Source organism: Brachyistius frenatus, unplaced genomic scaffold, assembly GCF_029030835.1.
Source record: "Brachyistius frenatus isolate BFR_SWC_R1_liver_20210118 unplaced genomic scaffold, ASM2903083v1 Contig_268, whole genome shotgun sequence".
In the NCBI taxonomy this organism is placed as follows: domain Eukaryota; kingdom Metazoa; phylum Chordata; class Actinopteri; family Embiotocidae; genus Brachyistius; species Brachyistius frenatus.
Window position 1 is genome coordinate 218,714 of NW_027210867.1, and position 14,111 is coordinate 232,824.

The 14,111-nt window shown below is 45.1% G+C and overlaps 1 protein-coding gene across 1 annotated transcript; it reads left to right on the top strand.

Annotated features, from left to right (window-relative positions):
- Window positions 1-1,834: 1,834 nt before the first annotated feature.
- slc16a3a (solute carrier family 16 member 3a) lies at window positions 1,835-11,916 on the top strand. The gene is made up of 6 exons (XM_069721575.1): window positions 1,835-1,911; window positions 3,491-5,008; window positions 9,102-9,245; window positions 9,350-9,975; window positions 10,051-10,231; window positions 11,286-11,916. The coding sequence occupies exons 2-6, from the start codon at window positions 4,786-4,788 to the stop codon at window positions 11,645-11,647; spliced, it is 1,536 nt and encodes a 511-aa protein (XP_069577676.1). The 5' UTR covers window positions 1,835-1,911; window positions 3,491-4,785; the 3' UTR covers window positions 11,648-11,916.
- Window positions 11,917-14,111: the final 2,195 nt, after the last annotated feature.

Consider the following 14,111-nt stretch of genomic DNA (forward strand, 5'->3'; position numbering starts at 1 on the left):
GGAAACTAGTCAGGATGGAGGGAAAGATGAATGCAGCAATGTACAGAGACATCCTTGATGAAAACCTTCTCCAGAGCGCTCTGGACCTCAGACTGGGGCAAAGGTTATCTTCCAACAGGACAACGACCCGAAGCACACAGCCAAGATAACAAAGGAATGTCTTCGGGACAACTCTGTGAATGTCTTTGAGAGGCCCAGGCAGAGCTCAGACTTGAACCTGATTGAACATCTCTGGAGAGATCTGAAAATGGCTGTGCACCGACGCTCCCCATCCAACCTGATGGAGCTTGAGAGGTCCTGCAAAGAAGAACGGGAGAAACTGCCCAAGAATAGGAGCCAAGCTTAGAGCATCATACTCCAAAAGACTTGAGGCTGTAATTTCTGCCAAAGGTGCTTCAACAAAGTATTGAGCAAAGGCTGTGAATACTTATGTACACGTTATATTTTCGTTCTTTATTTTTAATAGATTTGCAAAAATTTGAAACAAACTATTTTCACTTTGTCATTATGGGATATTGTGTGTAGAATTTTGAGGAAAAAAATGAATTTAATCCATTTTGGAATTGTGCGATTCTGTGCTAGGCTATGTTTACAACAATACAATATATGTATTCCATATTATATTTCTTATATGCAATCTCGTATTAATCAACTATTAATCCTCAGGCTATGCAACAGGCTGTTTCTGCTGAGGTCAGCGATCCTGTTGGGGTCAGCATGGGGTCAGCATGCTGATGCGCATAATAACAAGGCCACAGGCCGTTACCGGGTGATAACGGTTGATGGCACGACCACTAGTTTGATCTTTTGTCTTTCTTATCTCTTCCAAGTCATAAAACAGGAATAAGTTACTGACCTGAACAAACACGTCCCCACAAGGCAAGACCCCCACCTCGACCAATCAACAAAGGACACATCACCATACATGATTTTTTGGTCTTCTGTACTATAAGAAGACTGGGCCAGGGAGAGTCAGGAGGTCAGACTTCGTGAACTGACACATACTCTGTTGCGGTCAGGGAAACATAGTCTGGACCCAGAGCTCTGTAAACTGGTTATTCTGCTACTGTTAAATAAATATCTTGAAGCCTGACATCTTCTCCTATTGCCTCATTAAAGAACACGCAGGACTGGAGGCTAACACATGTTGGCTTTGTACTAACAGGAGCCCGAGTCCAACAGAATAAAGCTGTAACATAACAAAATGTGTAAAAAGTGAAGCGCTGTGAATACTTTCCGGATGCACTGTATGTCGGTTTTTATTTGTTGTGCTTGTCTGCACTGCTTCAGATAAACAGACTGTTGAAGAATCTGTCACCATATGCACAAAAACCAGGATGCTACTTGTAAGAGTTGCTGTCAGCAACCTTGTGGAAAGAAAAGGTTTATAAGTGGTTATATTAATTGTGTAGAGTTAAGATGCAAAAGATTTGAAATTGCACTGCCCGTGTTAATAGATGTGTTTTAGAAGTTTTAAAAAGCATATGAATTACAATTTTATTAATGATTGATGATCATTGTGAATGACGACCACAATTGTTGAGATTAATTTACAATAAAAAAATTCTACAATTGGGTGTCCGTTTATTTAAACTGAACTCTTAAACTTTTAACATAGTAGGTGTGTTAAAAGTAACACAAAATGTGTGTGTGTGTGTGTGTGTGTGTGTGTGTGTGTGTGTGTGTGTGTGTGTGTGTGTGTGTGTGTGTGTGTGTGTGTGTGCGCGCGCATGTGTCATCAGTCACTGAGGCCAGTGATTTGGAGGCTCTAGGACCCAGCGGAGTGAGGGCCGCCTCCCCCTGCCCTGCCGATGGTCTGCAGTCAGACGTGCAGGGAGATACGCACTCCGATGCTGAGGCAGGAGGCAGGAGGCACGAGGAGGGTCCGCAGCATCTCGGCAGCATCTCCCGGTAAGACGCTCGAGAGCATCTCTGAGCCGCAGACATTCACTTCTCCTCTAGTGCCGTCTGCTGGGACATATGAATATTCATATTCATATTTTTAGATCTGGGACCTTGGTATAGTCATGTCGCGTGATTCTCATCTCTGATGCACGTTTCTGACGCCAGCGTGTCGTGACACAGTGACACAACTGTGCAGCTGCGTCCACGCAGAGTGGTTATAAAAACCCGTGATGGGGATGACGTGACTTTAACCTCCAGCAGGTCAAGATTTTCTCTCTTATTCTGAAATTAAATGTGTTTTAGGGATAATGTAAAGGCTCTCAAAGTAAACAAATAAATAAATAACGATTTATTTTTTTTAAAGGTTGAAACATTTAACGTGATCGTGGCCCGCTGGTGAGAAGAAAACCAGGCTGTTAGACATGTGATCCTAGTTATGAATTGTACTTTCTTAAATTAATAGCAATTTTGATGAGATTTGTTTCTGCTTAAATACTTGTATTCTTCTTTAAACAGACTCGTATTTTTTACACATTTTCTAGCTACAAACTAGCGTATGGATCACATGAAACCGATTTACAGTATAGTTTTGTTTCTTCCTCCCACCATCCAAAAACATGCACCTCAGGTTAATTGGTGGTTCTCCAAATGTCCCTGAGGTGTGAATGAGAGCGTGAATGGTCTTTGTTTCCGTCTGTCTCCATGTGGCCCTGTGATGCCTTCGCCCTCAGTGAACTGGGTGGCCGTGACCCTGATCAGGATATAAATAATGGATGGCTAGTTTTCCTTACACCACTTAAAAATTCCACTACATAGCTCTTCATGTAGTTGTTGGTGTTACCAGGAGGGGGCAGCAGAGCAAACTGGAAACACAATCCTGACATATCGTCACTTCATGCCCTCGTTGTAAATATGTCAGCTATATAGTTACTAATGTATACACCCAGAAACAACAGAACAATGTGATCAATGATTTAATATGGAGATATGTGTCTGACAAATGCAGGATAAATATTCACCGTCATGTAGCTCTGTTTTATAAATAAAAATACAGACTCTATGAAAATAATTATTAATGCAACTTCAAGTCCCAACATAAATAATTCTTGACACTCCCCCTGATACGTATTTCTGTTTATCCTTAAAACAACCAAAGACCTGTGAAGGTCACAGTTACAGTTACGTAACATTCAACATGTTCAGTATATATTATTTATAGGACATGAACTTCCTTGGTAACAGAAGAACTTGAAGAGGAACAGCAGCTATTAAACGCTGTAAATGATTTAAAACGTTGTGAATACTTCCTGCTGTTTTTGAATGTGTCGCATCTACAACTGAACACTTAAAGTCTAAAGGTTCATGCCCCAGTTTTGTTCATGGTCCCATCAGTGTCCCTGACATTTGTCACTCCTATCTGCTTTGAACGAAACCAGAGAGCAGGATGAAGCAGTTTGATTTGAACTTCCAGACCTTTTTTCTATGGAAGCAGATATCACTTTACAAACAATACTCCCCACAATGAATATGACGAACGCTGTGTAATGATTGAGGAGTGACTAACACGCAGATTGTGGTCGTCCAGTCTTTTTTCTGTTAGCCCGGTCACGTCATCGTGAGGCCTGAAATCATCACGCTACCCGGAGACACGGGATTGTCGTCTGTTTGTCCTGAACCTCGCCTGCATCACAAGGCGTCCCTGCAGCTTCTTCAGGAGGTTGTAAATCAGCTCATGGAGCCATTTCCTACGTGTTCAAACAGCCACTGAGTGTCTTTACTGCTGTGATTTAGTCCTCTGAAGAAAGAAGTGTCTCCTGGATCTTCAGGATGCAGAAAGTACTAAAAGCACCTGCTGCATGATTTGGACTAACAGGACATGAACCTGTGGGGACGTCTACGTCTGAGGTATTAATGTATGACGGTGCAGTAAAAGTCTGTCTGAGTCCCACTGGTTGTTCTGGTTCGTGTTGGTCTGAGAACACAAACCAGAACGGGATCAACAGCTGCTCACAGTTTACCAGCTAGTAGTTAATTAGTTACTTTTAAGTTTTGTTTTTTGGTAGTTGAATGAAAAATCAGTTGAAGAATGAGTCCATGCGTCTAAAGGCAGCGATGCAGCTTTTCTGTGTTGACTGAGCATTCACACCTGAAACGTAAGGAAACAGTGACTCGCCGGTTCATGTCCTTTTTTTTCACGCTCCACTCATTTTCAGAGACCAAAGGTATTATTTAATTAGAATAAACATGAGTAAAATCATCATATTTGATGATGCTATGAGGCCTGGACTGCAGCGTGTTCAGTGGAGGTTGGTGTGGGGAACAGGATGCCGTCCGCTGTTTGAGCCGTGTAGGTTCAGGATCACTGACCTGACAGATGTGAACACTGATGTAAGACAACGGATCAGTTTCTACAGCAGACGGTCCACACGATGTCGACCAATCAGATCACTGAGTGTTCAGGTGATGATGTCACACCCTGAAGTCTTTGATCTTCTAAGTCTTGTGATCCAGCTGTAAATACAGCTGTTGTCACTAATATTTGTAAGGCAAACCAGCCAAAAATAATTTCTGAATAAAAAAAAGTCTTCATCATTTTACAGCAGAGCAAACGGGTTCAGTCCAAGACGAACGTCCGTCACCATGGTTACCACGTTTCGATCGTAACTCCCGAGTCTGTGTGAAGGTGAGCAGAGAAGCGGGAGGACAGTTTGTTTGTTTCAGTGAAAAATATTCTCGGTTTCTTTCCATCTGAGATGTTTCTGTCATTCGTCAGGGAGATTGTTGATGTGTGACAGAAACTCCGTCCAGCTGCCATCTTATTTCTATTAATTACTTTTCCCAGCTCCTCTGTCGCCTGCGCTCAAACAGCCCGGAGGCACCATGGGAGGCGCGGTGGTGGACGAGGGAGAGACGGGGGTGAAGGCTCCAGACGGCGGGTGGGGGTGGGCGGTGCTTTCCGGATGCTTCGTCATCACAGGTTTCTCCTACGCGTTCCCCAAAGCGATCAGCGTCTTCTTCAAAGAGCTCATCAGGGAGTTCGGAGTCGGGTACAGCGACACCGCCTGGATCTCCTCGATACTGCTGGCCATGCTGTACGGCACAGGTACACACACACACACACACACACACACACACACACACACACACACACACACACACACACACACACACACACACACACACACACACACACACACACACACACACACACACACACACACACACACACACACACACACACACACACACACACACACACACACACACACACACACACACACACACACACACACACACACGAACACACACACACACACACACACACACACACACACGAACACACACACACACACGAACACACACACACACACACACACACACACACACACACACACACACACACACACACACGAACACACACACACACACACACACACACACACACACACGAACACACACACACACACACACACACACACACACACACACACACACACACGAACACACACACACACACGAACACACACACACACACACACACACACGAACACACACGAACACACACACACACACACACACACACACACACACACACACACACACACACACACACACACACGAACACACACACACACACACACACACACACACGAACACACACACACACACACACACACGAACACACACACACACACACACGAACACACACACACACGAACACACACACACACACACACACACACACACACACACACACGAACACACACACACACACACACGAACACACACACACATGAACACACACACACACGAACACACACACACACGAACACACACACGAACACACACACACACACGAACACACACACGAACACACACACGAACACACACACACGAACACACACACACACACGAACACACACACACACACACACACACGAACACACACACACACACACACACACACACACTTGGAGACTTGCTGTGGTTTGTGGTTTTACAGAAGGTTATTTATTGGAGTGCTTCCTGGCCTGAAATCTCCCCCTGTTGCCGAGCAACAGTGTCTGGTCCAGTAGGTTAGGTTAGGTTAGGTAGTTAATTTATTAATCCCAGAGGGGAATTTTTTTTCGCTACAGCAGCATACAGGAAGCAATAAGATAATAATAGAATAATAGAAAAGCAATAAAATAGTAAAATAGCAGTAAAAAAATATTAAATATAAATATAAAATGCACAGTATATACAGTACAGTATATATCTATATATATTATATACAAACAACCAAGAAACACAGTCAACAGTGTTATTTTACTGTGATGGATTTTGCCAGAGGTGAGTAATTGTACAGTCTTATTGCAGTGGGCAGGAATGATCTCCTGTATCTAGAATGATCTCCTGTATCAGGAATGATCTCCTGTATCTGGAATGATCTCCTGTATCAGGAATGATCTCCTGTATCTGGAATGATCTCCTGTATCTGGAATGATCTCCTGTATCTGGAATGATCTCCTGTATCTGGAATGATCTCCCGTATCTGGAATGATCTCCCGTATCAGGAATGATCTCCTGTATCTGGAATGATCTCCTGTATCTAGAATGATCTCCTGTATCTGGAATGATCTCCTGTATCTGGAATGATCTCCTGTCTCAGGAATGATCTCCTGTATCAGGAATGATCTCCTGTATCTGGAATGATCTCCTGTATCAGGAATGATCTCCTGTATCTAGAATGATCTCCTGTATCTGGAATGATCTCCTGTATCAGGAATGATCTCCTGTATCTGGAATGATCTCCTGTATCTGGAATGATCTCCTGTATCAGTAATGATCTCCTGTATCTGGAATGATCTCCTGTATCAGGAATGATCTCCTGTATCTGGAATGATCTCCTGTATCAGGAATGATCTCCCTGTATCAGGAATGATCTCCTGTATCAGGAATGATCTCCTGTATCTGGAATGATCTCCTGTATCTGGAATGATCTCCTGTATCAGGAATGATCTCCTGTATCTGGAATGATCTCCTGTATCTGGAATGATCTCCTGTATCTGGAATGATCTCCTGTATCAGGAATGATCTCCTGTATCTGGAATGATCTCCTGTATCAGGAATGATCTCCTGTATCAGGAATGATCTCCTGTATCTGGAATGATCTCCTGTATCTGGAATGATCTCCTGTATCTGGAATGATCTCCTGTATCTGGAATGATCTCCTGTATCTGGAATGATCTCCTGTATCTGGAATGATCTCCTGTATCTGGAATGATCTCCTGTATCTGGAATGATCTCCTGTATCTGGAATGATCTCCTGTATCTGGAATGATCTCCTGTATCTGGAATGATCTCCTGTATCAGGAATGATCTCCTGTATCCTGTATCAGGAATGATCTCCTGTATCTGGAATGATCTCCTGTATCTGGAATGATCTCCTGTATCTGTATCAGGAATGATCTCCTGTATCAGGAATGATCTCCTGTATCTGGAATGATCTCCTGTATCTGGAATGATCTCCTGTATCAGGAATGATCTCCTGTATCTGGAATGATCTCCTGTATCAGGAATGATCTCCTGTATCTGGAATGATCTCCTGTATCAGGAATGATCTCCTGTATCAGGAATGATCTCCTGTATCTGTCCTTGTGACAGCAGCAGGAGGAATCTTTTAGAGAACGTCCTCCTCTGTCCCTGCAGCAGGTGGAGAGGGTGGTCAGGATTATCCAATATGGATAATAGTTTGTTCAGCGTTCTCCTCTCCACCACCTTTTCCAGACTGTCCAGTTTGTAGCCGATGATGGAGCCGGCCTTCTTAACCAGTTTGTTAAGTCTGTTGGTGTCTCCGGCTCCAATGCTGCTCCCCCAGCAGACCACAAGAAGTACAGTTCACTGGCCACAACAGACTGGTAGAACATCTCCAACATCTCGCTGCACACATTGAAGGATCGAATCCAGTACATACAACCAACAAGATATGACATACTTTAGACTTATGTCTGGAGACACACACCGCCTGTCCAGGTGACTGTCTGTCCAGGTGACTGTCTGACCAGGTGACTGTCTGTCCGGGTGACTGTCTGATCAGGTGACTCTCTGACCAGGTGACTCTCTGACCAGGTGACTGTCTGATCAGGTGACTGTCTGATCAGGTGACTGTCTGACCAGGTGACTCTCTGACCAGGTGACTGTCTGATCAGGTGACTGTCTGATCAGGTGACTGTCTGACCAGGTGACTGTCTGATCAGGTGACTCTCTGACCAGGTGACTCTCTGACCAGGTGACTGTCTGACCAGGTGACTGTCTGATCAGGTGACTCTCTGACCAGGTGACTCTCTGACCAGGTGACTGTCTGACCAGGTGACTGTCTGACCAGGTGACTCTCTGACCAGGTGACTCTCTCTGACTGTCTGACCAGGTGACTGTCTGATCAGGTGACTCTCTGACCAGGTGACTCTCTGACCAGGTGACTGTCTGACCAGGTGACTGTCTGATCAGGTGACTGTCTGATCAGGTGACTGTCTGACCAGGTGACTGTCTGATCAGGTGACTGTCTGACCAGGTGACTGTCTGATCTGACCAGGTGACTCTCTGACCAGGTGACTGTCTGACCAGGTGACTGTCTGATCAGGTGACTCTCTGATCAGGTGACTCTCTGACCAGGTGACTGTCTGACCAGGTGACTGTCTGACCAGGTGACTGTCTGACCAGGTGACTGTCTGATCAGGTGACTCTCTGACCAGGTGACTCTCTGACCAGGTGACTGTCTGACCAGGTGACTGTCTGACCAGGTGACTGTCTGATCAGGTGACTCTCTGACCAGGTGACTCTCTGACCAGGTGACTGTCTGACCAGGTGACTGTCTGTCCAGGTGACTGTCTGACCAGGTGACTGTCTGATCAGGTGACTGTCTGACCAGGTGACTGTCTGACCAGGTGACTCTCTGATCAGGTGACTCTCTGACCAGGTGACTCTCTGTCCAGGTGACTGTCTGATCAGGTGACTGTCTGATCAGGTGACTGTCTGTCCAGGTGACTCTCTGATCAGGTGACTCTCTGTCCAGGTGACTGTCTGATCAGGTGACTCTCTGACCAGGTGACTCTCTGACCAGGTGACTCTGATCAGGTGACTCTCTGATCAGGTGACTCTCTGTCCAGGTGACTGTCTGATCAGGTGACTGTCTGATCAGGTGACTGTCTGTCCAGGTCCTCTGAGCAGTGTGCTGGTGAACCGCTTCGGCTGTCGTCCGGTGATGCTGGTGGGCGGCCTCTTCGCCTCTCTGGGAATGATCCTGGCCTCCTTCTCCACCAGCATCATCCACATCTACCTCTCCACGGGAGTCATCACAGGTCCGACTCACCGTTTCATTATCAAACCATGATTGAATAATTCACTTTTTGTCGTCAGCACAGATTATATCCATAACTCGGAGCGTTGGTCTGCTCCGCTGCAGGTCTGGGACTGGCCCTGAACTTCCAACCATCTCTGATCATGTTGAACCGTTACTTCAGTGAGAAGCGTCCTCTGGCCAACGGGCTCTCAGCAGCAGGAAGTCCGGTGGCTCTGTGCTGCCTCTCCCCGCTGGGTCAGGTTCTTCAGTACCAGTATGGATGGAGGGGGGGCTTCCTCATCCTGGGTGGCATCCTGCTCAACTGCTGTGTGTGCGGCGCCCTCATGAGGCCCCTGGTCCCCCCTAAAGCCTTGAAGGACCCGGGTCAGGACAACGCCGGGGCAGCGGAGGAGGAGAAGAAGAAGAAGGGGGAGACGAGCCGGCCCAAATCCAAACTGCTGGACTTCTCCGTGTTCAGAGACCGCGGCTTCCTCATCTACACGGTGGCGGCGTCCATCATGGTGCTGGGCCTCTTCGTGCCTCCCGTGTTCATCGTGAGCTACGCGAAGGAGCTGGGCAACGAGGACACCAAGTCCGCTCTGCTGCTTACCATCCTGGGCTTCATCGACATCTTCGCTCGGCCCACGTGCGGCGTGATCGCCGGGCTGAAGTGGGTCCGGCCTCGCTGCGTCTACCTCTTCAGCTTCGCTATGATCTTCAACGGAACCACCGACCTGATCGGCTCACAGGTGAGACAGCGCTTCTCGTTTGAGCTCACTGCTGTGACATCGGAGCAGATTCACAACGTTCACCGTTACTTCCAGGCCAAGGACTACACAGCTCTGGTGATCTTCTGCATCTTCTTCGGCATCTCCTACGGCATGGTGGGAGCGCTGCAGTTCGAGGTTCTCATGGCGATAGTTGGTACCGAGAAGTTCTCCAGTGCCATCGGCCTGGTTCTGCTCATGGAGGCCGTCGCTGTGCTGGTGGGACCACCTGGTGCAGGTGAGTGAGCTCCAGCTCCGTCCAGAGCTCTCAGGTTATTCTGCTGGCCGGAGGTCTGTCTGGTTTTTAAATCTTTACGTTGTTGAACACAAAGCAGTCTGAAGGACACGAGGATCACTGCTACCGTTTGACTTTAGTCCTACGTCATATAGATTATTCTTCTGGTCTACAACTCTCCGTCTTATTATTGACCTGTCAATCATCTGTGAAGCACTTTGAACTGCACCAGAATGTACGAAAAGTTGCTGACAGCGCTCGTTTCCATGCACTTTAAAACCTGCTTTTACCTACAGGAGGTTTATTCTCTCATCTGTAGCATTGCACGAACTGTGTTTATTATTAAAGGAAGACTGGACTCTGCGGCTGCGTGGTGAACAGGATCATGTGTGAAATTTGAATACTGTTCTTTGTGAGGTTTTACTTTAACACTAATGACATCTTGGAAGAAAATCAGTGCTTTGATAAGTTACAACCCTCCACTCCTGTACTTCCTGTTTTCTCTACATAAAAACACATCATCCTTTTAATCCGTCTGAAATAATAAAAATAATTTCGTACATTCTGGTGCAGTTCAAAGTGCTTCACAGATGATTGACAGGTCAATAATAAGACGGAGAGTTGTAGACCAGAAGAATAAAATCGATTTGAGAACAAATTAAAAAGGAAAATAAGACCATTTAAAAAACACTTTGAGACCAAGGCAAAAGAAATGTAGAAGATAAATTAGGAGTTGAAATGACAGTAAGAGTGGTGAAATAGAGTGAGAAACTAAAAACAAGAATAAAAATGAGGAAAATGAGTTAAAAAGATAAAAGTTACAACTAAACTGAAGGTTAGATAAAACGAGAGGAATTAAAAGTCTGTAAAAGTAACTAAACGGATGATAAAAGGTATGAAAGTGTGAAGGAAATAAAGACAGAAAAGAAAATAGATAAAAGGAAACTTTTAAAGGTAAATACAATAAAATTCAAATAAGTCTAAAAGCCATTAAAAGCCAGGCTGAAGAGGTGGGATGACGTCATCGGTGTCCATGTTTGTCTGTCCTCTGTCTCAGGTCGGCTGCTCGACGCCACGAAGAACTACATGTACGTCTTCCTGCTGGCAGGAAGTGAGGTCGTCGTCTCGGCTGTGATTCTGGCTACCTGCAACTTCCTGTGCATCAAAACGAAGCCGTCGGTGTCAGCGGACAGGTTGGAGAGCGTCGCGGTGATGCAGGACGCCAAGACGGAGGCGGGACGGAAACCTGCGGGACGGAAACCTGCCAATGAAGAGGAGAAGGGAGCGAGGGAGGAGGAGAGACACAAAGAGGAAGGAGACGAGGTCAGGCCGATGGTGGACTCACAGGAAGTGGAGCGGTTCTTAAAGGAGCCGCAGCAGAACGGTGAGACGACCGGCGGTGCTGAGACGCGCCTGTGAGGAGACGCGGAGGACGTCGGGCTTCTCCCATGATTCAGTGCTTCTGTGGTTTGATCAGTCCGCTGTATGTTATTAATCGATGTCGTGGTGAGTAGATGATGATAGAAGAACCCCGTCGCCGCGCTGCCGTGTGGACACGGTTTCTGTTTGTTTATGTTGACACCAGCAAACACATTTAAGATTTTAACTATATTCTGTATTTTCAATGTCAAAGGAGACTGAAAGTACATAAGAGAGAAGCTTTGAATTCATCCTGGAGTGAAATAATTTTTTTTTTAAATCAACCACTTCAGCAAATCCAAAAGGGGAACAGTTCATCTCACCTCGTTAAAAAAGCTGACTCAGCAAACCTAAACAAAGCATCAGTTCATTGTGCCGATTTCATTGAAAGGGATGATTTCCTCACCAAAGAGCTGCCTTACTGCCAAAACTACAGCTGCGTAGAAACACCAGATGTGTATTAATCCACAGCTGGAAATGTTGAAGAAACTATTTCCAGCTGTTCGAGTAACTTTTGTGAAAAGAAACTATAGAGTGTTAGTTTTTTTCAAAACAGGAAGGTGTGTTATATCTGAAGCAGAAAGAAGAGCGCCACACAGATGAAACTGTTTCTGAGGGATTTGTTATCAATAATAAAAGAAACAGAATCACGGCAGCTTCTTCTGTTGAGAAACAAAAGTCCGAGCAGCTTCGTCGTGTGAATACAAACATATTTCTATTAAAACGGTCGTCATGGCAGCAGGAAGTGTCCTCCCTCTGTGGTCCATTGTGAGCGTTGTGTGAGTGCTGCTGGAGGTTGTCGCCGCTCTCCTGGTCGCTTGTGGTTCTCCGTGGATCCGATGACATCGTTGTTCTGTTCTGTGACGGAGCAACGTGTGTGTGACGGTGGTGTACTGTTGTTGTTCGGTGTTGTTGTGTTCACAGTGTTGCGTTTGTTCCCCCCAAAAAAGTTCAGTGGAGGAGCTGCACGGAGAAAACGTGAAGTAGAGGAGGACGGTGTGTCTGGAGCGGAGCGTCGCCACGGTGACGCGTCTTAATGCTCGTAAGGTGAAAAGACGACGAGCAGAAAGATTTCCTCTGACTTGTGATCCATGTTGTTTGAACTGTGAAATGGCATTAAAGAAAATTATTTTTGTTTTGCGACTTGGATTTTTTTTTTTTACTTTATAATAATAACTTTAAACCTTCAGACCTTAAAGGCCCACTGGTCAGAATTAATAATCCTAAAAACAGAAATGTAATGCTGATGAACTGTATTTATCATAATTAGTTTTAGTAATAGTAGAGTTCAGTAGATTAAAGCTGCACTCGTCTTTTTTATATTAACGATGGATCAAATGTCTGTGTGTAGTTTAATTTAAAAGATGTTGCTTACTCTAAAGCGTCCCTCCACTTTAGCATCTTTCAGCTCGTTGTTTTGGTTCACTCAGCTATAAAAGAAGCTGCCTTTTGCTTTATTTCATCACGGAGCATTTAGGTTAGGTTAGGTTAGGTTAGGTTAGGTTAGGTTAGGTTAGGTTAGGTTAGGTTAGGTTAGGTAGTTACTTTATTAATCCCCGAGGAGAATTTTTTTTCGCTACAGCAGCATACAGAAGCAATAAGATAATAATAGAATAATAGAAAGCAATAAAATAGCACTAAAAATATAAAATGCACAGTATACTGTATACAGTATATACAATACAGTATATATATCTATATATATTATATACAAACAACCAAGAAACACAGTCAACAGTGTTATTGTTGTGTGATGGATTTTGCCAGAGGTGAGTTATTGTACAGACTTATTGCGGTCGGCAGGAATGATCTCCTGTATCAGGAATGATCTCCTGTATCAGGAATGATCTCCTGTATCAGGAATGATCTCCTGTATCAGGAATAATCTCCTGTCTCAGGAATGATCTCCTGTATCAGGAATGATCTCCTGTATCAGGAATGATCTCCTGTATCAGGAATGATCTCCTGTCTCAGGAATGATCTCCTGTATCAGGAATGATCTCCTGTATCAGGAATAATCTCCTGTATCAGGAATGATCTCCTGTATCAGGAATGATCTCCTGTATCTGGAATGATCTCCTGTATCTGGAATGATCTCCTGTATCAGGAATGATCTCCTGTATCAGGAATAATCTCCTGTATCAGGAATGATCTCCTGTATCAGGAATGATCTCCTGTATCTGGAATGATCTCCTGTATCTGGAATGATCTCCTGTATCAGGAATGATCTCCTGTATCAGGAATGATCTCCTGTATCAGGAATGATCTCCTGTATCTGTCCTTGTGACAGCAGCTGGAGGAATCTTTTGGAGAACGTCCTCCTCTGTCCCTGCAGCAGATGGTGGAGAGGGTGGTCAGGATTATCCAATATGGATAATAGTTTGTTCAGCGTCCTCCTCTCCACCACCTTTTCCAGACTGTCCAGTTTGTAGCCGATGATGGAGCCGGCCTTCTTAACCAGTTT